The following is a 24,847-nucleotide window of genomic DNA, read 5'->3' as shown; positions in this document are numbered from 1 at the left end:
GATGAAGAATGAACAAAGAAATTACTACATTAGTGAGCATGACATGGTTGCCACCTTTTAAGCGGGCCAGAGTGAGACATGTGGCCAGTGTCATATTGGCCACACCCCATACCATGACATCACCACATGAATGGTGAAGGAGATGCAGTTATATGGTTACAGCACTGTGAAGTTATCACAGCCTACTGAAGTATCATAAACCATTTAAATTATGAATCGTTTGCAGCTAAAATAAAGCATTACTGCAAACACACACATTACTCGGTTGTAACAGCAAACTTTACAGAAAGAAAAACACACTACTGATATCATAGGATCATAGGAGATTACTAGGCTATCAACCTGGAGGTCATTTTAAGCATAGCCATTTCATCCCAATGTAATACCACAGAAATAGTAGTCAGTACCCAAGATTGCATTTAGTGATGACTGGCCATATCCAGGAGCACTGAACTACTTTGGCACACGTTATACAACTGTAGCGAGACCTAGTCATGGAGTTAGCTGAGTCTCCCCCAGAGTCTTTGTCACAGGAGGACAAGCGTCTGTTCTCCGCGAAAATGTTGACTCTGAAGTCAGTATCAAATACGTCCATGCGCCTCCTTTCCCAAGCTATGGAAGGGGCAGCTAGGGAGGCTGGCACCAGCGTAGCTGAAGCGACATGCTTGGCTCACACTGTGTCCGTTTGCGGACCCCTTCAAGGCGTCTTTTACGAATGCTGTCTTCGATGGTTCTTCTCTTTTTAAGAAGACCCTGTGGGGGGCACCCTTGTCCAGAGTGAAAAAGACGGGAAGACCTTGTCTGCTGTCAGAATCCGCTTCTCTAGTCCTCAAAGATCCTTTTCCAGTAATCAGAGGGAGCAAAAGAGGATGTGGTTTTGGAAATCAGTTTTCTCGGGACTCTCAGGACAACTTGTCCCCTAGAGGCAGAGGGGGACGACAGACAGCCGTCCCAGAGGCAGAGGTGGTCCGAGGAACTTTGGGTCTAGGGAGCCCTTCTCGGACAGGCCTGTGCAACAGCCCTGAGGGGTTGCCCAACTGTCCTACTCTGGAGGCAGTCGGGGGAAGATTATCATTGCACCCAACGGCGTGGGAGTCCATAACTGCAGACCGTTGGGTGCTTCAAATAATATCCAGAGGTTACACCATCCTAGTCGTAGCGGCTCACCTGAGGCTTCAGGGGATTCAGGTATTCCCTTACCTAGACGATTGGCTCCTTGCTGCTTCCACCAAACGTCTTCATTGCCAAGCCAGAGACTCCTTCCTTCATCTTGCAGACCTACTAGGGATTACTATTAATGTTTCCAAGTTGCTCTTGGACCCAGTATAGATCTTGGACTTTATCAGGGCACAGCTGGACACCCTTCGACTGAAAGTCTTTCCAACTCCAGACAGGGTCCAGAGTCTATGGGCTCATGTGTCAATAATTCTTGGCCCCAGGTTACTGAAGGTGGCCGATGTTCTCAGAGCCCTGGGCTCGATGGCTGCAGCAATATGTATCCTCCACTGTGCCCGTCTTCACATGCATGTTCTTCAATGGACTCTAGCCATACAGTGGTCTTGGCTAGATCTCCCCATGGAATATCCAATTCAAATCAGCAAAGCCTGCAGGACGTCACTCCTCTGGTGGCTCCACTCCCCAGAGATCGTAGTGGGACGCCCATTTGTTTCACTCGCAGCCCAAGCTACAGTGACCACGGACGCCTCCCAGCTCGGGTGGAGGGGCATTATCTGTGGAGGACAGTCCAAGGCACGTGGTCCCAGATCGATACCAGATTGCACATCAATGTTCTGGAGATGAGAGCAGTGTTTTTAGCGAGCCATCCATACTGTTCTTCCTTCAAGGACTATTGCAATTCAGTCAGACAACATGTCGGTTGTCTGGTACTTCAACAAACAGGGAGGAACCAGATCTTACCCTCTGTGTCGCGAGGCCATGAGAGTGTGGGAGTGGGCGATTTCCACCAGTCAGTTTCTGATTGCAACTCATATCCCGGGATGCTCCAACATTGTAGCTGACAGATTGAGTCAGGCTATTCTAATGCCATACGAGTGGTCTCTGAAACAGTCGATAGCGGAGGAGATATTCCTTGCATGGGGACAGCGTTGCTGCGATCTCTTCGCATCTCCTTCCAATGCGAAGTGCAATGAGTTCTTCGCTCTGATTCCCTCACCAGGGGATCCCCCCAGAGACGCTCTAGTCCATGCTTGGCCTCCCGGGTTACTGTACGCTTATCCCCCATTACCACTCATTCCAAAGTTTCTTCAGAAAGCTTGTCAACTGGGGTGCAAACTGATCCTCATTGCCCCGTTCTGGCCTTGTCAAGTGTGGTTTCCCTTCCTCTGGTCTCATGTTCTAGCTCCTCCTTGGATTCTAGATCCCTGCCAGGGTCTCATTTCTCATCCCTCCGGCACCTGTCCTCCCAACCTGGACAGCCTCAAGTTGACAGCTTGGTTGCTGCAGTTCCCTTGATTGCCAGGACTCCCAGTCTTTCGTCTTCAGTGAAAACTATTCTGCTGGTGTCTCATAAGGCTTCCACTAGGAAGATTTACCGCAGTAAATGCAAACTATTCTCTATTTGGGCTTCTCGGAGAAACCTGGATCCTTTTACAGCTCTTGTCTCTGCAGTATTGGATTTCGTAGCCAGCATTTTTCAGCAAGGGGGCTAGTTCCTCCACTGTGAAGGTACAACTGGCAGCTATTTCGAATTTCCTCTTTGGCGAAAATATGAATGCCCTGGCCTCTTCTAGACCCCATGTAAGGCTTTTCTTAAAGGCACCTTTCTTTTGCGTCCTACAATTAAGGACTCTGTTCCTCCTTGGGACCTTACCATTGTTCTCCAGGCTTTAGTTGCTCCCCCCTTTGAACTGCAGCATCAGCAGATTTGAAGTTCTTATCCTGGAAGACAGCCTTCCTAATGGCCATTACGTTGGCTAGAAGGGTTTCTGAGCTTCAGGCTTTTATTTATTTTATTTTACATTTGTTGAACGGGCTAGTTTAACTGGATACATGTCCATTTTCAGTAGAGGCCTGGGGAGATAAGGTCAGAGGAAACAAACAAAATCACATTTACAAAATTAATGTATACAATGAACATTGCAGGTGCAGTACAGAGAATAATCAAAGAGGTCATTCATTCATAACATAGTGCAAAATATGCAGTTACAATGAGTACAATACAAAATGTAGTTGCAATACATCATAAAGAAAAAGATGGCAGCTGAGTTATCCAATATATTAGTATACAAGTAGTCATAAAGAAAAAGTAGGAGCTGAAATTATAAAATATATTAGTAAAAGTAGTCTCCTTAATGAGATTCTGAAGATATAAGTAATAGTATAGAAGAACAAGGTAAGTTGTTATTAAGAAAAGGAACTTGATTACTGAGAAGAGGAGGGTGGGTTGAACCAAGTAAGAAGAGCTAGTCGATCAGTCAGGTTTAATACAGGGGCACAACCAGTGTGTTCTGAGGAAAAGTTTCAATTTGGTTTTAAAGAGTGATAAGAGTCCCCAGCCCTGTTTGAGTTACAAATATTTACAAGAAGTTTGTGATGATCGTAAGGTCTTTAGATTGTTGTAGGGGGTAAGATAGTATAGGGGTATTGGTAGGTTGGTAAATGATTTTATGGGCAATGGTCAGTTAGTGGAATTTAAGCTGATTTTGTAATTCAAGTCATCCTAGCTGCTTTAGATTAAAACAGTGGTGGGTTCTGAAAGGGTTACCTGTAGCAGATCTGGCTATATTATTGTAGGAGTTTTGCATTTTATTAAGGTGGTTTTTAGAGAGATTAGTATATATGTGTGAGGCATAGAGGAGAGTCTAAATTAGATGGGTGTGAGCAATAGTTATTCTAGCTGCAAGAGAAAGGAAGGGTTTGTTCCTGTAGAAAGAGCCTAGTTTTCTGTTAACAGATTTTAGAGTATTGTTAATATGGGTGTTGAAGTTTAGGTTATCTATGGTGATACCTAGTAGTTTGGTAGTTGGATCTGGGAATATGAGAGTACTATTATTGGATGTTACTGTGAAGTATACTGGGGGGGGGGCTTAGGAGTAAAAAGGAGGAGTTTAGTTTTTGGGGGGTTCAGAAGGAGACAGCACTGTGTAAACCATTGTTCAACTATGTTAAACACATTTTGGGTAAGGGAGTGAAGTTCAGATATAGGTGTGGCTGAGCATATAAGTGTGGAATCATCTGCATATTGTATGCATGTAGCTTGGGGGATTGCTAGGTGAAGGTCGTTGATAAATATAGAACACAGGAGAGGTCCTAATATGGACCCTTGAGGAACACCAGTGTTAATGGGCAGATGGGTAGATAGAATATTATGCCAAAGTACAGCCTGTTGTCTGTTATCTAAGTAGGACTGGAACCATTTTATAGCTAGTGCATCTAGTGACAGGGATTTGAGGATATTTATAAGTGATTTACCATATCGAATGCCTTAGACAGCTCTATAAACAGTGCAGAGGAAAGCATATTGAGGTTACGTTTTTTGTTAATACAGTCATTAAAGGAAAGGAGGGCAGTAGTAGTGCTGTGGGAAGGTCTGAAACCATGTTGAGAGTTGGAAAGTAAGTTATTTTGGATTAGATGGTCTAGCAATTGTCTGTGGATGCATTTTTCTATGATCTTTGCTAAGGGATAAAGTAGGGCTATGGGAGGGTAATTGGAGAGTTCAGTAGAGTTCCCATCCTTGTGAAGGGGGATAATATGGGATACTTCCCAGATTTTAGGGATGTGTCCTTCACTGATGGTTCTATTGATGAGAATGGAAATGGGATAGGAGATGGGTTGGGCTGCGTTTTGTAGATATTTAGCGGGTAGTTGGTCTGCTGAAGGAGTGCATGGTTTCCGTTTTTGGATAAGGGTAAGAATATATGTTGTTGGGACTGTTTGGAAGAGAAATGGAGGGGTTAGGTTAGAGTTGGATATAGTTAAGTTCTGAGTAGATAACTGACTGGCAAGAGTTTGAATGGCCTCAGTGAAAAAGGTATTAAAGGCGTTAGCAGTCTGCTTGGGATTCTCCTGGTCTATGGCTTGTGGGTTTGGTGTGATGGATTGACCTGGGTGTAATAATTGATTAATATTCGCCCAGAACTTTTGTGGTTTATTATGGTGAGTCTGCTGGAATTGTAGGTAGTAGTTTCTTTTGTCAGACAGTATAACTTTTTTAGTTTCATTTCTCAGCTGTCTGAAGTTTTGTTGGTCTACTGGGTTTTTAGTTAAACGAGATTTATTCCAGTATTTATTTCTGAGATGGATTTTTTTGCCTGGTTTCTTTTTAAAGCCATGGGGCAGATTTAGTTCTCATTTTAATAGAGTGGGTTGGTGCATGGTGGTCTAGTATGGCTAGGAAGTTAGAATTAAACTAAGTAAAGTCTTTGTCTGCAGTGCCCCCCTTACTTGATCTTCCATAAGGACAGGGTTTCTCTCCATGCGAACCCTTCTTTCTTACCAAAAGTGGCTTCTGAATCAAACATTAATCAAACACTTAACTTGCTTGTTTTCTTTCCAAATTTTCAAAACAAGGGTGAATGTAAACTGCATTTGCTTAGATGTTCATAGACAACTTCATTTTTATTTACACATAACAAAGCCCTTCAGTAAGTCTGACCAGTTATTTGTGTCTTTTTTCTAATCCCTTTTTGAGAAAAGCCATCTCCAAGGTTTCCTTAGCTAGATGGATTACACTGTGTATTTCACAAATTTACAAAGGCAAAAGTTTGTCTCCACTTGGTCCTGTTAAAGCTCATTCTACCAGATCTATGGCGGCGACTTCTGCCTTTTGGTCTAGGGTCTCATTGAATGACATCTGTGCGGCAGCAACTTGGGCAAAATCACATACCTTCATTTCTCATAAGTTGGATTTGATCTCCAGAGGGAGAGCATCCTTCGGCTCTGCGGTGCTCAGGAATATCGTTCCATGAGGGCCTCCCAGGAGTTTGAGTAGCTGGGGACTCTGTCCCACAGGTAACAGATAAAATGAAGTTAACTACTTCAGATAAAGAAGTTATGTACTCACCATAACGTTCCATCTGAGTAGTTGTACTTCATTTTTTTGCAACCTTCCCACCCTCCTTCCCCCGAACCTTCTCATGAGTTTTTCATGTATGGTCTATGCTAAGTTGAATTGCTGATTGGTTTGAGTTGCGGCAAACTCAATCTAAGGGAAGGCAGGTGATGGTGATGGGTTATGGGTAAGGGGGAGGAGCTCGAAGCAGATGCTTGTAAAGTTGCTGGCTCAGATCCGATATGGATCCGAATACCCACAGGTTGCAGAAAAATGAAGTATAACTACTCAGATGGAACGTTATGGTGAGTACATAACTTTTTTATTGTAAATTAAAGAAAAAAAAAAAAGCACACAAACCCCCCCTACATACTGCACAATACAAGAAAAGTAAACTAAATCACTTTTTAAATGTGTACTTTGCATTTGATTTGATGGCCTAAAGAAGTGCCCATTTTGATATAATAATTGAGTAAAAGTCACTGTATTTCATCCAGTAGTTTATAGTAATCATTAGCTTACCTTTTAACAAGTCCACACTACAGCAGTTTTGCACATCTTCCATTTATTTTTCACCAAAGAAAACGCAGTCTCTGTAAATGCATTTGATGTTGGTATAGATAAATACCCTAGCAATTACTGGATATAGTGCAGCCAGCTCAGGCCCTTCTCTGAAAAGCTTCAGTCACTTTTCTTCTGGAGATAAGCTTGTGGTACATAATTCTTGGAGAATGGGCTTGATTGCTAAATAGTCCTGGAAAACGTGGTCTTCATCTATGTCCCGCAAACTCAGAGCAGTGGTCACATTGAGTAAGTCACTGAAAAGAAAGGGCTCAGTTAATGATAACTTAGAAAGTGTAAACAAGAAGTTTTCACTAAAATCAAACCACTGTTTTTAAGTACTTAACTACTGTCTCCAAGAACACAATTGTGTTTCTTCAGTTTGTTAAAAGAAGTGCTGTCTAATGTGTTCATAAGTGCCTTAAGTTTTCCACTAAAGAAAGCATCTTCAGCTCTTGCCTGCAGTTGACAGACCCCATTACTGAAAGTTTCCATGGCAGTAAGTGCTTCCTTTTTTAATGCACTTGTATGTTCGTTGAAATCCATGAGAACAACACTGAGAAAGTGCAAATGGTACTGGGAGGGTGTAGTTAATGCATTCTTGCCGTTCTCACTATCTATAAAGTACTGCCATTCTGCTGGGAGAGGAAATATGACTGCAGCACTAGGAGATTTTTCACTACTCTGTCAATGGCTGGCAGGAGTGACAGCCACCTTGTTGGCAAATGCCTTAAGAGACGCTCTGATTCATGCCACAAAACCCAAAGAAGTCTTTCAAGTCTCTGGTCCTTGTGGCAGAACCTGAGAAATGGCTGAAATGTTTCATTACAAACACTTCCACATCATAAGGCATTTGTGCTGCAGCTTTTTTTTTGGCTACATTATGAATAATGTGAGCAACACAGTTAACCGTCTGGAATGATGGGAACTTTTCTTTTATTCTGGTATACACACCAGATTTCTTTCCATAGTTCACACTGGCATCATCAGCCCCATATGCTGAAATGCTGTTCCAGAGCAAGGAGTGCTTTTCCATAATGTTCACAGTCTGTTGTGATATGGCCTGTTCAAATTCAGCAGGGTCTTCACAGAAGTCCAAAAGACCATTCACCACCACCTCTTCTTTGGAAAAATACCTCACAGCAAGTGGAAATAATTTTGTTTCCCTTGTTGGACCCATCTGGTGGTGATGTACATGAAGTGCCTGATTTCTGAAGGTCGTGCGGGAGGCAGTGCAAGGAGTGCAGCCCCAAAACATTTTCAGCAATGTCTTCAGCCATAATTATTCAACAAGATTTTTTTGAGATGTCCAAGTCGCTGTACAGCTGGATGGCCTGTTTTACTGCACAGTCCAAACTGTTATAGGAAATATTTTGTTTAACTGCATGGAACAGCTCAGAGGCTTCTGCTACAATGACATTAAATTCTAGTCCCTCAATGTTTGTGTTCATTGCCCACTTTGTCATCAGGTGACAGAATTTTGCTTTTAGAATAACAGTTTTATGTTGTTCAGTTGCCTCATGCAACATCATTTCTTCCACCATGGGTGACTAAGAATTCCTTTTTGCATTGCCTGCAGAATGCTTTTATGTCATTGCATTTCTCAGTCCAGTCAAATTCCATTTTACCAACATCATGGCACTTGCACGTTCTCTTGTTGGTGGTCGATTGTGATAAAGCTGCTGCTCTCCTCTATTGAATCTGTACTTAACTAATATACAACATATTTAACAAAACTGTTAGCAAGATGCAGTAATAAAATGGTACATGAAAGAACTGGCTAGAAGCACTGGCACACGAAAGAACTGGCTAGAAAAACATTCACATCTGAAACATGAAGCAGTTTGTAAAGAAGTTCTATGATATACATTCACTGAAGACCTGCGGAATGCAGCAGAAGAGAATTAACATTACAAATCATTTAAAAAGGTAAAATAGTTATTGACGTAATGGGGGAGGGTGCATTTTGGCAATTGAAAACTTGACATTAACACAGCTGGCAGAACACCAAATGCAGAATGTGTGCCACTGAACATGTCCCCCACCCCTCCAAAAATAGTTATGCACATTTTCACTGTAAAGTTGTTGTTGTCTTTCGGCTTTTCCCGGTTAGGGGTCGCCACAGCGGAACTCCAGTCCGCTAATGATTGGCAGTAGATACATTTTCACTGTAAAGTACTTCTTGCAAATCACTAAAAAGCCACTCTGAAATGAATTGGAATGCACAGCAGACCCCATTTACCTCCAAACGCAGCATTTATGGAAAAAAAATAATAATAAACCTATAGCACTAATTTACCCAGCACAACGATGAAATAAAGAACAGGCCCAGCAGCACGGCCCTATTTGCATTATAATCAAAGCAGTACATTTTAAACTTATTGAAGACAGCTTAAAAAATAAAATACACACATTTCCGCTTATAAAAGCAAAGTATTCTGAAACAACGATGACGTATTTTAGCACAATTTCCAAATGCACTGCGTTAACGTCTGAACATGCCTCCACCAAAAAAAAAAAGTTAAGCAAAAATTTTCCCTTTTTAAAGTACTACTTGCAAGACATCACTAAACAGATATTCTAAAATAAATTGCAATGCACAGCAGACCCCATTGACCTCATTTACCTCCAAACACAGCACTTAAGAAAAATAGAAATAAGCCTATAGCGGTAATTTACCCAGCACAGGGGTGCAATAAAGAACAGGCCCAAGTAACAGCAGCATGGCCATATTTGCATTATAATCAAAACAGTACATTGTAAGCTTATTGAAGATGGCCTAAAAAATCAAGTACACACATTTCTGCTTATAAAAGCAAACAATCTTGAAACATCCATGACAGTATGTACTTAGTACAATACCAAATGCAATATGTTTACATATGAACACGTCCCTTCAAAAATAAAATGTTATACACACACAGATTTTTTCACTTTAAAAAGTAGTTTTTGCAAGTCATCACTAAACCAGTATAAAAAGTACTCAGAGCAGTACATCTTAACTTCTTGAAGACAGCACACTACTTTTTTCCTTGAAGATTGCCCCCACCAGAAATAAAAATAAATAAAACTTGTATACCCACCCTTAGCTTTTAAAAAGTGGACTATGATGTTTGCAGATGACATTGTGATCTGTAGTGAGAGTAGGGAACAGGTGGAAGTGACCCTGGAGAGATGGAGATATGCTCTAGAGAGAAGTGGAATGAGGGTCAGCAGGACTAAGACAGAATATATGTGTGTGAATGAGAGGGAGGATAGAGGAATGGTGAGGATGCAAGGAGTAGAGGTGGCGAAGGTGGATGAGTTTAAATACTTGGGGTCAATAGTTCAGAGTAACGGTGAGTGTGGAAGAGAGGTGAAGAAGAGAGTACAGGCAGGATAGAGTGGTTGGAGAAGAGTGTCAGGAGTGATTTGTGACAGATGAGTACCTGTAAGAGTGAAATGGAAGGTTTACAAGAGGGTAGTGAGACCAGCCATGTTATATGGGTTGGAGACAGTGGCATTGACAAAAAGGCAGAAGTTTGAGCTGGATGTGGCAGAATTAAAGATGTTAAGATTTACACTGGGTGTGACGAGGGTGGACAGGATTAGGAATAAGTATATTAGAGGGTCAGCCCAGGTTGGAAGGTTTGGAGACAAAGCCAGAGAGGCATGATTACGTTGGTTTGGACATGTGCTGAGGAGGGATGCTGAGTATATTGGGAAAAAGATGCTAAGGATGAAGCTAACAGGAAAAGAGGAAGGCCTAAGATAGGGTTTATGGATGTGGTGAGAGAGGACATGCAGGTGGTTGGTGTGACAGAGCAAGATGCAGAGGACAGGAAGAAATGGAAACAGGTGATCTGCTGTGGCGACCCGTAACGGGAACAGCTGAAAGAAGATGATGATGAGCTTTTAAAAAGTAATGCTGTCAAATCATCCCAAAACAATCACAACAGTTAGATTACATTAGACACGCACACACACACACTTTTTATACCTTTAAAAACTACTTGCAAATCTCAAAATAACCACTACACAGATTTAAAAACTGTACAGTGCACCCCATTTACCTCTAAACATTAAAAAGCTAAATTGAAATAAAACAATATTTCCATTTTTAAAATGCTAGAAAGATAAAGTACTATTTGTATGTACTTACCATTACAGTCACAGTCTTTGCTGGAGTGGCTGGCTAGCTGGCTTCCCTGCTGGAGTGGCTGGCTAGCTGGCTTCCCTACTGGAGTGGCTGGCTAGCTGGCTTCCCTGCTGGATTGGCTGACTGGCTGACTCTGGCTGCAACAAACAAAAAAAATGGCTGTAACAAACAAACAAAAAAAGACATCCCAGTCCTGTATTAGTGGCTGCAGAAGTGCTAAAAAAAAAAAAAAAAACACTCTACAGCCATGATCTTGTAGGGCTGTTCCTGCTTCATTCCCCGCCCCTTCACGAATTGCAGCCAATCGCTGCACAATTTGAAACACATGGACCTAACAAGCAATAGCTGTGCCTACAGGTCTGGATTGGTGATGTAACCTAATTGATTTGACGTAGAAGAAAATGAAGGCATCTGCGGGTTTTCCACAGTGATTCGGTGCGATTGAAAAGCAGGACTTTTAATGTCCCACTGCTTTACACAGTAGGCAATGGGATGAAGGTAGTTCAGTCTGTGAGTGTCCAGCAGATAATCGCACAGGTGACAACCATAGAGCATGAAGCAGCAGTTTTTTCGGTGTAGTGTGTTTATGTGCTAGCACTTTTCGGTGTTTTTTTTTTCTTTACCTAGAAGCTTCTTACTCATATTTGAGATTTTAAGTATGGTAATTCCTTGCCAGAAGGAGTTGACATATGTGATGCATATTCTTTCCAGAAGGTGGTCTGATTAAAGACTTCATAAAAACTAAAACATGCAGATGTTATGTGGTGTCAGCCTGGAGAAATCTATAGAAATAGAATCTGTGTTTTTGAAAATCTATGTCTGGAAGTACTGAAATATAATTTGCAGTGGAAAAAATCTCCATCTGCAACTAAGAATCCTATTCCTTTTTTCTTCCTTTGTTACTGTTTCTCATTTGTAAAGTTGAGAGAATGATTGGTGTGGCTGAGCATGTGCTAGATTCCAGTAAGAGGATATCATTTGCACATAAAATGAGCTGTAATTTTGTTAGGTCTTCATTAAGATCATTGATGAATAGGGAGTCGAGCAGGATCCTATACATAGCCTTGAAGAGCTCCATTATTGAGGGTGCCTAGTGTTTAGAGACTTTTAGAGCTGACATAAAATGTTATATTTGCCAGGTAACTTGGGAACCAGTTAATAGTATTATGTCCAAAGTTACATTTTTTTTTATTTTGGGGAAAACCGACTGTAGTTTAACATTTCCAATTCCCTAGTCATATTTACATTTACTCCACCAGTTATTGGACCGTTGTTGATGTTACTCTGTATGGTGTTAGTTTCACGCAGTAAGGCTGCAGTAATGCTGAAGTCATGCTGCTCCTCAGATAAAAAAAACATTTTTTAAAGTGTTTGAGTAGTTTGTACATAATCTTAGAGATCATTTCCAGTGAGCACAGAGTGGAAATGTTACTTTAGGTCAGGATATAAAGACGGCGTGCTTTAGAGCTGGGGTACTTTTTTCTGTAGTAAGAGATTGTAAGTGGGTACATGTCAATTGATTGACAGACGTTTTATCGAGTAGTGAGCAATTCAACAAAAAGGAGGGGAACAACTTTTGCCAAGCCGTGGCAATCCCCCCATGCCTAATGTGGGGGTACACACCCTCTGAACTTAAATATACCTAATCAGAGGAAGCACAGCAATGGAGAAAAAAAAGAACACTCCACTGTCAGCAAAAGTTGTTTTGCCCCTTTTCATTTGATTGTTCAGCTTTTGATAAAAAGGGCTGTCAACCAAATGACTGGCACCCTTTTAAATATAAGAAAGGGGTTTGGCAATTTTGTCAGCCGCTTTCTGAAAAAATGTGGAATGGAGTGTAGACCATTTCAGGATTTGAGAACTTCAATTTTCTTAACTGTAATTTTAGAGAAGTGAAAAGTAGCTGAATAATTAGCAAAGGTGTAGGGGACAGGTTGGGAGTTGTTGTAGGCTGGTTATAGGTTCATAGGTAAGTACTAGGCTATCTGCCCAAGGGCATTTATAAGCCTAGCCAGTGTGTGTTTGCTTTCGCCACCCCCTTAGATTAGTTCCCTGTGCCTCTGACCAGCAGAGCCATTAGTTCCCTGCGCCTCTGTCCAGCAGAGCCACTGCAGTGATCCCTGGGGTAAATTTTCTGTTTCCCATCCACCCGTCAAGGTTTCTCTTGGAGTGCTAGTGAGGGGCTCTGCCTGATGTATATTGGAATCTTGTTCCAAAGCATGAGGAGTCTCTGGGTCAGGAATCTATCCCTCCAGCATGTCCTATTTATCGTTGTGGTAAGGTTTATATCCCTAGAGTGTGTGGCTCTTAGGGATTTTTTTTTTTTTTTTAGGTGGACCATATCCATCAATTCTTGGTAGGGCATGGCCTTGTATGTCAAGCAGAGATCACCTTTGAGTAAGCGGTATGCAACCAAGTACAGCTGGAGTTTCTTTAGTCGGGCTGCATAGGTCATCTGTTTGAGGCCAGTGATCCTCTTGGTGAGGTACTTTTGTGGTCTTTCCAGCTGTTGCAGGTGTCTTGTAAGGTACATCCCAAATGGGGCGTTGTACTCTATAATGGGTCTAATAAGTGATGAGTAGAGAGGCACAATAACCTCCTTTGTTCTGGATGAAAACCCTTTTGAGATTAGGTGGGCCACGTAGAAGGATTTTCTAGCCACCTTGTCAATATGATTATCAAAGGAGAGATTGCTATCTACTTGGGTCCCCGGATCCCTTATTACTTTTTCTGTATTTAGGGGACTACCACCTATGTGGTAGTTCGCGGGTACTTTGTTTTTTCCAAAGGGGATGTCTGTGCACTTTTTGGCATTCAGCTTGAGGCCATGATTTTGATACCAGGTATCCGTCTCAATGAGACCCTACTGGAGGGTGTCTGTATCAGCTGGAGAATCAATTATGGCCCCTAGTTTGCAGTCGTCTGCGAACTTGGTCAGCCAAAGTCCTCCTGTGCTTGCCTGTACCTCTGAGAAGTATATACCGAACAGGAGGGGGTCCTAGGATTGAGCCCTGGGGGACGCCACTTGTAACCGGTTTAGAGTCGGACCTAGAGTCTGCAACTCTCACCATGTGGCTTCTGTCCATGAGCCAATTTGCAACCCATCTCGTGACGTAGGGGTTAATGTTCAGGTTGGTGAGTTTGTCTATAATACCAAAATGGGGAATGGTGTTGAAAGCCTTTGCCGAGGTCTAGATAGGCTGTGTAGACCTACTTACCGTCATCAAATGCCTTGGTAACTGTCTCAAAGAAGTCCACCAGGTTTAGGAGGCATGATCTGCCCTTAACGAAGCCAATCTGGGTGGGCTCCCATGTTTGGAGGTTCCCAATGTCTCTGTTAATGAGTTCCATGATGCGCTCCATAGCCTTGCAGACCAGGCTAGTCAGGCTTATAGGGCGAGAGTTCCCGGGGTCCATTGTGGCGCCACTTTTGTGGAGTTGGATAACTGTTGCTATGCGCCACTCTGTGGGAATGTAGCCTGTAGAGAGGCTGAGTTTGAACAGTGTGTTTAGGTGGGGGGGGTTAGTTCATTTTGGAACTCTTGTAAGACACAGCCTGGGACACCGGTCCCATTGAGGCTGTGTTTTTGGCTTTGGATAGGGCTGTTTTAACCTTTGTGTCACTGATTGCCGGGGCCTTACATTCTTCTGGTATGGTTATGGGCCCTTTGGGGGGGTGAGAGGGGTGTGAAGTTTGCACTGAACCTGTCTGCCAAAATGTTGGCAATATCAGTCGGTTCAGTGTATTTTGTGCCATTCTGCACCAACTCAGAGCAGATCTGAGAGTTTCCAATTAAGTTCCTGACATAGCTAAAGAACACTTTGTGGTTATCTTTGGAGTCTTTGGCAGTTTTTCTTTCGAAGCTAGCCTTGGATGATTTAATGAGGGATCGTAGTTTCTTGCTGATACTGATCAGGGATGTCTTTCCTTCTAGGGATTTTCCTCTTATCTGTACTAGTTTCCTCCTCCTATTGCAGAGCCTGTTTATGGCAGGGGGTCCACCAGACTGGTTTCCTTTTCTTGGAGGAGTGAGTCTTTGTTTTACTTGGGATAACACGATCCATGCATTCCTGCAGATTATCATAGAGTGTCTTTGTATAGGTTTCAGCAGTTTGGACAGCATTGTCCATTGGCGTGGGGGCTGTGAACCTTTCCACCTCAGTCTTAAGCAACGTGAAGTTTGCTTTTGAAAAGTTTTTCATGGTGGTTTCCTTGATTGGAGTTGGGGGCGGAATGTGAATTTCCAGAGTGATTAGTATATGGTCTGATCTAACCAGCGAGGGATTGACGTCCGGTGTGGAACACCGGTCACCCATGTTGGTGATGACCAGGTCCAGTATGTTGTTCCCTCTGGTGGAGGTGTTGACCAGTTGATCCAGGGTGTTCAAGTTTATAAATTCTAGGAAGCATTGGGCAAAGGAGTTCGTACTTGAGCAGTTCTCCCAGTTAATATTTGGGTAGTTGAAATCACCCAGTATTAGGGCGTTTTGTAAGACCTTCATATTTCCCAGTGTCTCCAGAAATGCGGAATGGGGGTCCTGGGTCATGGTGGATGATCTGTAGCAAGCTACAATTTGGATTGCAGTTTTGCCTGTTGGTTGCACTTGGATGATCTCTGATGCATCATGCTGCGCCACTAACATGGAGGTGTGAGTATCCTTGATGAATATGGAAACACCCCCGTATTTTGTGTTTCGGTCCGGGTTCTGTGGCCAAAAGGTATGGCATGACTTATAGCCTGGTAGTGCTGGGGTGCTCTCTGGAGCCTTAAACCAGGTTTCTGTTCCTGCACAGATATCTTATGTTCTCCATACTGAGGAGTGCCTCGAGTGTGTGCATTTTGAGGTTTAGACGTCTGGCATTGAGTAGCATTACCCTCAGTTTTTGGTTACTTGTGCTATTTACAGTGGTGGGTTTGTCTTTTGAGCCTTGCCTAAAAAGGCACTATGGGGCGGCAAGAGCCTTTGCCAGTATTCGATATCCTAAGGGTGATAGGTGCAAGCCATCTCTTGCGAAGCAACGTGGCTTGTCAGACATGTCATCCCAGGCAGACAGATACTGGATCCCCTTTGAATGACACCAGAAACTTAGCCAATTGTTGAAGTTGATAATTTTTTCTTTATACTGTGGCATCATTCTTGGTGAGGGTAGGATGCTATTCAGGGTCAGGGTCATACCTGCCTGGACTAAATGATCAGAGAGCTCTTCCATGTCTCTCTTCATGTAGTCCAGGGAGAGGTAGCTCTCAGGTCATTCACACCAGCATGTACAATGACAGAGTCGTATTTGTACTTGTTCTGGAGTGACCTGAGTGCTTGTGTTATGTGGCGGAACCTGGTGCCCGACAGGCAGCTAACTGTAACCTTCTCCTTGTCCAGCCTAGTTAGTGGGACACCAGTGTGCCTGACTATAGAGTCGCCTATCACTAGTGTGTTGGGTATGTTATTTTGCCTTGTGGGCTGTGATTGCGTGGCACACTGATTGTGAAGTATGTGTTTCATGGTTGGTGATGGGTTGTGGAGGTTGCTTGGATGTGTGCTCTGGAGGTCTCTGTTGCTTTTGCAGTTTTTTATTTAGAGCCTCCGAGTATGTTTTCATGTATTTATGTGTGTTATTTGCCTGTGTTGGTTTGTTAGGTCATTGTGAGACTGGCGGTGTGTTGCAAGTATTACCCTTCTCTTGACAGTCAGTTACAGTCTGGGGTTAAGAGAGCTTTGCCTCCAATCTGGCTGTATAATTGCATCTCTCGCATATATTAGTGTTTCGTGGCAGGAGGAGAGGGTTGTCTGTGTACATGAGGTAGTTGTAACATTGTCTCAAAATGCCCAGCTTCACCAGTTGGACTGGAGAGTACACCGGAAACTGTCTTTTGGACATGCCTGAATAGGTAGAGTGAGCTTTTTTTCTGATTGACTGGTGTAGACGAATAGAGAGCCTTGTCCTTCTGGACAGTATAAGGGGGGGCTAGTGCTAGGGGTATTTAGTGCTTGTTATGAGTTTTAAGCAAGTGCTGGGCTGTAAAATGAATGGTTTGAGTGCTAAAGTTGAAGGTTTGTCTAGTTCCAAGGGAAAAACTGAAGAGTGGAGTCGGGAGTAGTTTAACCCTAGCTGCCCGGCACGCAAAACTGCGCAAATGTGGTTTTTATATCAGAAAGATTAAAGAGATACAAATTAGCCCAAAATAGCCAATAAAACTACAGTTTCTGGGCAGAAACCACTCCTACAAGGGCAGGGGTAGGCTGTTCAAAGCTCCCCACTCTCACTGGTGAACAGAAAAACTTCCTTTTTGCCAAAGTAAGGTATGGCCAAACACAGAAGCTTAAACACAGTCCAGGTATCAGCAGGTATCTGAAACTGGACTTTTCTAGCTTAGTAAGGCAGGAGAATAGCAAGATTTTATTTTTTTTTTCAAGAAAACAGTAGAAACAAATGCAAAAATACTTTTATAGTGCAGTAATGGCTGTCACACTTGAGTGGGAAGCCAGTAACAGTTAAAAATACAATTTACAACAAATAAAATTTAAAGTGCAGGCACAAATAAATGCAATTTCAGTGTAAAATGAGCTTTCTGAGAAGCAATAAACGCCAGAAAGAGCATTTAGGTGGAAATAGCAATAAGCAACAAGAAAAAACAAAAAAATGGTACTTACTCCAAAGTCTCTCCTTTTGTCTCTCTGGCATTGTAGGTCTCTGCGGGACACCTGGGCAGGATCTGCTGAGCTTGTACAAACACAAAAACCACGCAAATGCATTAATTTATATTAGAAAGATTAAAGAGAGAGAAATTAGCCCAAAATGGCCAATGAAACTACAGTTTCTGGGCAGAAACCATTCCTCCAAGGGCAGGTAGGCTGTTCAGAGCTCCCCACTCTCATTGGTGAACAAAGAAACTTCCTTTTTGCCCAAGTAATGGGTTGCTGGTTTTATGAAAGGAGTTGGTAATGTCCTTGTTACTGGATAGGATAAAGATTTTGCATTTGTTAGTCTGATTTGTGTTTGATTTACTAGATGCAGAATCTCTGTTGGAGGAGCTGTTTTAGATTTGCCTTATTTTCTCTCTTTCCAGACGTTTTGGGGTGTTACAAGTAGGACAGATTTGTTTATTATGCAGGTAAGTAGCTTTTGCTGAGATGATGGTTATTCTGGTTTGTTTTTTTTTTTGATGAGCGGTAGTCCTGATTGTGCAAACAGTCACTACGGTTTTGTTTCTAAGCTGTCCAAGCTTTGTTGCTTTGTTTTATGAGTTCTGTAGCAGCCCTTAAAAGACATGGACTTTTGGTTTCATAAGCCTTCTGCTCACTCTTGAGAATACTGAGTTTTGGATAGATGATAGAATGTTGGTAAAAAATGCAAGAACAGTGTTTGTTTTGTAATTAATAAACTGGAGACCATTAGATTATGGAGTTGAGTTCTTGTTCAAGGATGGGGAACTTTTGCTCAGGGAAAGAATGTCCATTTAACTGTTTCGTGGGGGGGGGGGGGGGTTGAAGGACCAAATTGAGACTGCTGGACAGTGGTCGCTAAGGCTATTTGGGAGCACAATGATTTTTGAACACAGGTCGGCTATGTGTTTATAAGGTCTATTGTGAAGTGGCTTCTTTTTATAGGGATTAATCTGGTTGGATTTTTGAGCTGTTAAAGATAGTTGTATGTGTATTTTGTTAAGTTGGTTTGCATCTGACCATACTGCATTTAAATACAAGTTACCAAGTATAATGCTGTTTTTGTTGGGTCCTTTGGAGAATCTTTCTTGAATAGTGTTTACAGAGTACACCACTAAGAGAGTCAGCACTGAGAGGAGGCTAAAAATGTTTGCAGGTGGAAGTATTGCCACCAGATGGGGAGGTAGCCTGATAGAGAGGACTTTCTTGGTTAATTAGTTATTTTGAAGAGACTTGGAATTTCTGACCTAGAGAAGGATAGAGCTGACATGGTTGCAGCTGATATAAACACTGATAGACTGTGCTACCGTGGTGGTGGTGCTGGCTGTGGCGGGGGTTGAATAATTACATTGGAATGTAGTAATTACTGGAGCAACTCAGATTTAAAGTGCAGGCAGTAGCTGTGTGGAGACTAGTATAAATGTTTCTAGGTTCTAATTGTTGCATGAGAATAGAAGTGCCAGGTTTTTACAATGTGTGTCGAATGTTTGAGATGTAGGAGATAAGTACCTTGTAGAGCAATCAGCAAAAGCCAAGCCAGGCACATAGTATCTTCCCAGGCATAATACCAAATCCACTATAAGAAAGTAGTCTTTTATCAGCACAGTATGAGCAGCTGTATAGAACGGAATTCATTGCATACAGTAAAGCTCAATATTAATATTCAGCGAGACCAGGACTGGCAATGTCAGTCAGTGGTCATACATTGCATGTAATAAATGGCATTAAGCAAAACACAAAAAAAATTGCATTTCATTAAAACAGGATTAGTAAGCATGTCAGGAAATAGCAGTAGAAATTCATTTAAACAGCATTACGTTCAACAGCAATTTCTGATAAGGTAACGAAGAACAGTAAAATTGCTGAACTTAGAAGTTTAAAAGCAAATTCTGTATACCACTAGAGGGAGGAAGGAAAGGGAGTGGAAAAATTAGAAAGAGGGTTAAGGGTATTTGAGGCAGGGAAGGCAGTGGGAGAACTAACTGAAAAAGAGCAGCCAGTAAGGGTGCAAGGTGAGAAGATCAAATGCAAAATGAAATGGACAGACCAGAAGCAAATCTGACATCACACTGTGGATACTAAAAACAATTAGCGTGCATCAGGTTCAGCTTGTAAAAAAATCAAACCACTTGTTCAGAGTAAGTAGCAAAGAAAAAGAGAAAAGAGCTTAGGCAGAGAGGTATGGGTAGGGAAGAAGCAGCCTTAGAAGACCCCAAGGTTCAGAATCCGAGAGGGGAAAGGTCTGTGAAAATTCAGTTACATAGGTTAGTGAGCAGTGGTTATGCTTGAAGATAAAGGAACAAGTTCAAGAAATTAATTATGTACGATAGAAGGGAGAGAATAACACTATACCCTTGGAGAAGGGCAGTTGAGGCATAGGTGCAGAAGGCTAGTGCAGACGTTGAGAAAGGAGTAGAGGGAAAAGAGGAGTTGGTGTCTGGTGGCAAAACAAGTAAGATGTAAGGCATGAATAGAAGAGAGGCTTTGATATTTAATGTGTAGCAGGGATTACAGTAGTTCTGATGAGGTCAGCTTGTGGTTGCTGACAAAAGCGCTTAACTGTTGTGGTTTCCCGAATAAAAGTTTTTGAGTACAGGACTGTCAGCGTTTTTTTGGATTTTTGACAAGTTTTCTGCTGGTTCTAAGTCTTGACATCAGCTTACAGTATAGACAACATCCCATTCAAGACTGAAGTTAAGGTAGATGCATAACTGGCTGTATCCAAATTATTCAGGCTTTGGCCATGAGAGATGACCCTTGTTAGATTACCAGCCCAAATAGTGAAGAAGTCAGCCAGAGATGTATAGAAGCAGTGGCTGGTACTGGCTTGCTCACTTTGGGGATAGGGTGCTAGTGGTCTCTCTCCACAGGAGCACTGTTTGGGGGAAGACCCATAAGTGCAGTTCCTGCACTTGGGAATAAGGCGAGCACAAACCTACCAAAGAGTGCACAACAGCATAGCTGATGATCCACAGATGTGTCAAAGGGGTGCACCCACACTGACCTCATTGTCGTGAGCATTGCATCATGCTTTCCGGTCAATAGGGTTAGGTGATGACATTAAAAAAATTTCCTTACCTCCTCTGGATGGTGACTGTGATCCTCAGCTTTCACCTACCTTTCCCAGTGCCTTTAAAAGCTAGAAGTCCACAGGAATAAATGGTCTGTGAACTTGATAGCTGTGGAGGGAGGATAGAGGTCAAAAGTGATTAAATAAAAGGTAGGTAGGTAGCATTTTTTAACTGTCTAACGGTCCTTTATTTTTTCACATTTCTTGATGTATTTATGAAAACTGTCCGAAAAGGATTAGGAATTCTGAGGGCCACTGTTAAAATGATTTTTAACCATGTTATCCCAGTGGACAGAAGTGCTGCTTTTTGTGAAAAATGCTTGGGAACACTGATTAAGTGACTTGTTCAGGGTGTCAAACTATACAAATGGGTACTAGGGGAATCAAATCCATAACTGCAATATGAAGCTTAATTAGTAGCTGATGGCTGTAAACTCCCTGTTGCAAATGGGGGGTGGGGGACATGACTGAACTTTTTCCAAAGGGGAGCACTTGATGACAGCTTTAAAAAATATAAATATTTTTCATATTTCAAAGGGTTCAGAAATGGACTTGGATGGGCCTATGTTAAAATCTATTTAAACAGATTTATTGCATCTTCTGCACTGGTATGAAGTGTTAATGTGAGTCGCCCGACATGCTATTTAATACTTATGCTTCCTCTTTTGTTCTGTTTCCTAGTACTTAATGACTAGCGAAGACTCCAGGATCATAGAGTACTATCCAGAAGATTTTAAAACTGACTTGAATGGAAAGCAGCAGGAATGGGAAGCTGTAGTCTTGATTCCATTTATTGATGAGGTAAGTCTGTTATGTAGGATCATAAAAATAACTATGGGGAAAAATCTAAATCATTCATACCTACTCCATCATTGCAGGTTGTCTTTGTGCTACAACACCATTCACCCACTCATGCTCCTTTGAATTTGCTGTGTTGGCCTTCACTTTCTTTGGCAGGTGGTTCTGAGAGTCTCCCTCAAAAGTACTTTATTCAGTCTTCAATCTTCCACTGCCATTTGTCACTTGTAGCATGCCTTTCATTTTTGTATCCAAATGTCCTTCCATTATCACTTTTCAGTATTCCTTACTAAAATCCAACCACTGAGGATGCACATCTAGTCAGGGAGAAAAGGACCCGTACCGATTGGCTAGACAGATGGACCGAGCAGGGAAAGATGTACAACAGGTAAGGGTGATAAAGGGTAATGAGGGAAAAGTACTCACAAGGGAGGAGTGTGTGTTGAGTAGATGGAATGAGTACTTTGAGAGGCTAACGAATGAAGAGAATGAGAGGGGGAGAAGGTTGGATGATGTGGGGATAGTGAATCAGGAAGTGCAATGGAGGAAGTAAGGACAGCTATGAAGAGGATGAAGACTGGAAAGACTGTTGGTCCAGATGACATACCTGTGGAAGTATAGAGTGTTTAGGAGAGACGGCTGTGGGTTTTTTAACCAGATTATTTAATGAAGTCTTGGAAAGTGACTGGATGCCTGAGGAGTGGAGAAGTGTTTTGGCACTGAGTTTTAAGAATAAAGGGAATGTGCAGAGCTGCAGTAACTACAGAGGGATAAAATTGATCAGTCATAGCATGAAGTTATGGGAAAGAGTAGTGGAGGCTAGGTTAAGAAAGGAGGTGATGATTAGTGAGCAGCAGTATGGTTTCATGCCGGGAAAGAGCAGTACAGATGCAGTGTTTGCTCTTAGAGTGTTGATGGAGAAGTGTTAAGAAGGTCAGAAGGAGTTGCATTGTGTCTTTGTGGACTTAGAGAAAATGTATTACAGGGTGCCTGCAGAGGCGTTGTGGTATTGTATGAGGAAGTTGGGAGTGGTGGTGAAGTATATAAGAGCGGTAGTGTGACAGTGGTGAGGTCTGCGGTAGGAGTGGCTGATGCATTTAAGATGGAGGTGGGATTAAATCAGTGATCATCTCTGAGCCCTTTCTTATTTGCAATGATGATGGATAGGTTGACAGATGAGATCAGACAAGAGTCCCTGTGGACTGTGATGTTTGCGGATGACATTGTGTTCTTTAGTGAGAGTAGGGAACATGTTGAAGAGACCCTGGAGAGGTGGAGATATGCTCTAGAGAGGAGAGGAATGAAGGTCAGCAGGACCAAGAGGGAATATGTGTGTGAATGAGAGGGAGGATAGAGGAATGATGATGATGCAAGGAGTAGATAGAGTTGGCGAAGGTGGATGAGTTAAGTACTTGGGATTAACAGTTCAGAGTGATGGTGAGTGTGGAAGAGAGGTGAAGAGAGTACAGGCAGGGTGGAGTGGGTGGAGAAGTGTCAGTAGTGATTTGTGACATACTGGTACCAGTAAGAGTAAAAGAAAAGGTCTGTAAGAGGGTAGTGAGACCCAGCTGTGTTATATGGGTTGGAAACTGTGGCACTGACAAAAAGGCATGAGTCAGAGTTAGAGGTGGCAGAGATGTTAAGATTTGCATTGGGTGTGACGAGGATGGACAGGATTAAGAATCAGTACATTAGTGAGTCAGCTCAGGTTTGATGGTTTGGCGACAAAGCCAGAGAAGTGCAATTGCGTTGGTTTAGACTTGTGCTGAGGAGGGATGCTGGGTATATTGTGAAAAAGATGCTAAAGGTGGAGCTGCCAGGTAAGAGGAAAACAGGAAGGCCTAAGATAAGGTTATGGATGTGGTGAGAGAGGACATGCAGGTGAATGGTGTGACAGAGCAAGGTGCAGAGGACAGGAAGAAATGGAAACGGATGATCTGCTGTGGCAACTCCTAACAGAAACAGCCAAAAGCAGTAGTAGTAGTCCTTACTAAAGGGATCCCCTGGCAAGGGTAGCCCTACATCCAGCCAGTATACCAAAGCCTTAGTTCTTTAGAAGAATGTCATACATCACACGAATGCTCCCTGCTAAAGGTGATGTATGGACCTACCTACCTCAGAACTTCTTTGAAGCCAGTCCAACCACCATCTTTGTTCGTTGGTCTGAATGCTCCTGCTTTTCTGCTGATTATCAAGATGATTTCAGGTAAGTGCCCTGTTGGGGGTTTTCTTCTCATCTTGCCTTTTTTCTTTTAGTTGTGAGGTTACATGTCATCCAGAAAGGGAAAATGTCAGTGTGGGAGACAGACTATACATAAGAGCTATCACGAGCAGCATTTGTTTTACTTGGGTGCTTCTCATGACAGTATGTTGTGCCAGAGTCTTCACTGTCATGTCTCCTCCTTATATAGCTAGAGAACCAACATCTTAAGTTATTGGTGCAGGGTCTGATGGTGTAATTGTCACAACCCAAGGGTTGCTGTCTGCCAGAAGACTACAAAAAAGTTAGGTTTGATTCGGCTGCTGTACTGCCTCCCCCAGACATCTCTCCCTCTCTCCAGGCTGGTGAAAGCCTGGAGGATCGTCCCATTTATTTAATTGGATTCCTCTGCCGCAACTGTTTCGGAGGCCAGCATAGATCCAGCTTCTCACATGTCCTCTGAGGCTCTGCAGATGTCTGTTACAAATGTTGAGGGGGAACTGAGGCTGATCATATCATAGGGGACCGAGTGATGTTCTGCAGATTCTTGTTAGGGAGGAGATTCCCACTAAGAGGATTGTCAACAAGGTTCCAAATGTCCCAAGATCTTTAGGGCTGATGTCCCTTTGAAAAGTAAGTAGAAGACAAAACATATTCCCCCTGCTGCTAAGGATCCTCAGTGTGAATGGCAGGATTTTACATAGTGATTGTTTAATGCTCTCATGGCCTTGAAGCCCCCATGGGGAGATTCTGTACCCCCCCTCCAATCATCTACTCCTCTTAAGAGACTTTGGGAGTAGGACTTCTTTTGATGAGGATTTGGACTTTGGAGAAGGGTCTTTGGTTTATTTCTCTGATTCCTTCTCTGTTAGACTATGATTCTGAGGAGGAGGACTTCATTAGTCCAGATTCTCCCTTTGAAGAACTTCCCTTTGCGGATACTATGATGACATTTTTTTAAATGGGACTGCACCCAATTTTCTGACATTCAGAAGCGGTATTATGAACTCCTCCAAATGGAGTCTCCTAAGCCCTTTGTTGTCTCTCCTGTCCTTTCTGCCTTGTTAGACACTTTCAGCAGCTTCTCAGGCTCCTGATTCTTAGCTCCCAGCGCCTAAAAAACTTGATAGATTTTATAAGGTGCCTGATGATTTTAAGTTTCTTTACAAACATCATCCTGCTGACCCTTCTGTTTGTTTCTTCTGATAAACCTTCCAAACTGTTGCCTTCTAGTAAATTACTTTCTTCTGACAAGGACAGTAGGGGCATAGAATGGTTGGGCAGAAGGGTATACATGGCTACTACCCTTGGCCTTTTGGGCTATTAACTTCCAGACCCATATGACCAGATATGTTTTAGCTTTTCTCTCTCATGCTTATCAGGTTATTTCTGACCTTCCTGATT

The 24,847-nt window shown here is 42.5% G+C and overlaps 1 protein-coding gene across 1 annotated transcript in view; it reads left to right on the top strand.

Annotated features, from left to right (window-relative positions):
• XRN1 (5'-3' exoribonuclease 1) overlaps positions 1–24,847 on the top strand; it is a 2,408,514-nt gene that overhangs the window by 838,113 nt on the left and 1,545,554 nt on the right. Inside the window, exon 15 of the mRNA XM_044071018.1 lies at positions 21,127–21,246. Within this exon, the coding sequence (XP_043926953.1) occupies positions 21,127–21,246 (120 nt within the window). The remainder of the gene's footprint in view (positions 1–21,126; positions 21,247–24,847) is intronic.

The sequence above is a fragment of the Protopterus annectens genome, chromosome 5.part0 (assembly GCF_019279795.1).
Source record: "Protopterus annectens isolate FY-2018-M chromosome 5.part0, PAN1.0, whole genome shotgun sequence".
Classification (NCBI taxonomy): domain Eukaryota; kingdom Metazoa; phylum Chordata; order Ceratodontiformes; family Protopteridae; genus Protopterus; species Protopterus annectens.
Note: the sequence above shows the minus strand (reverse complement) of the source record. Positions and strands in the feature narration are given on the sequence as shown.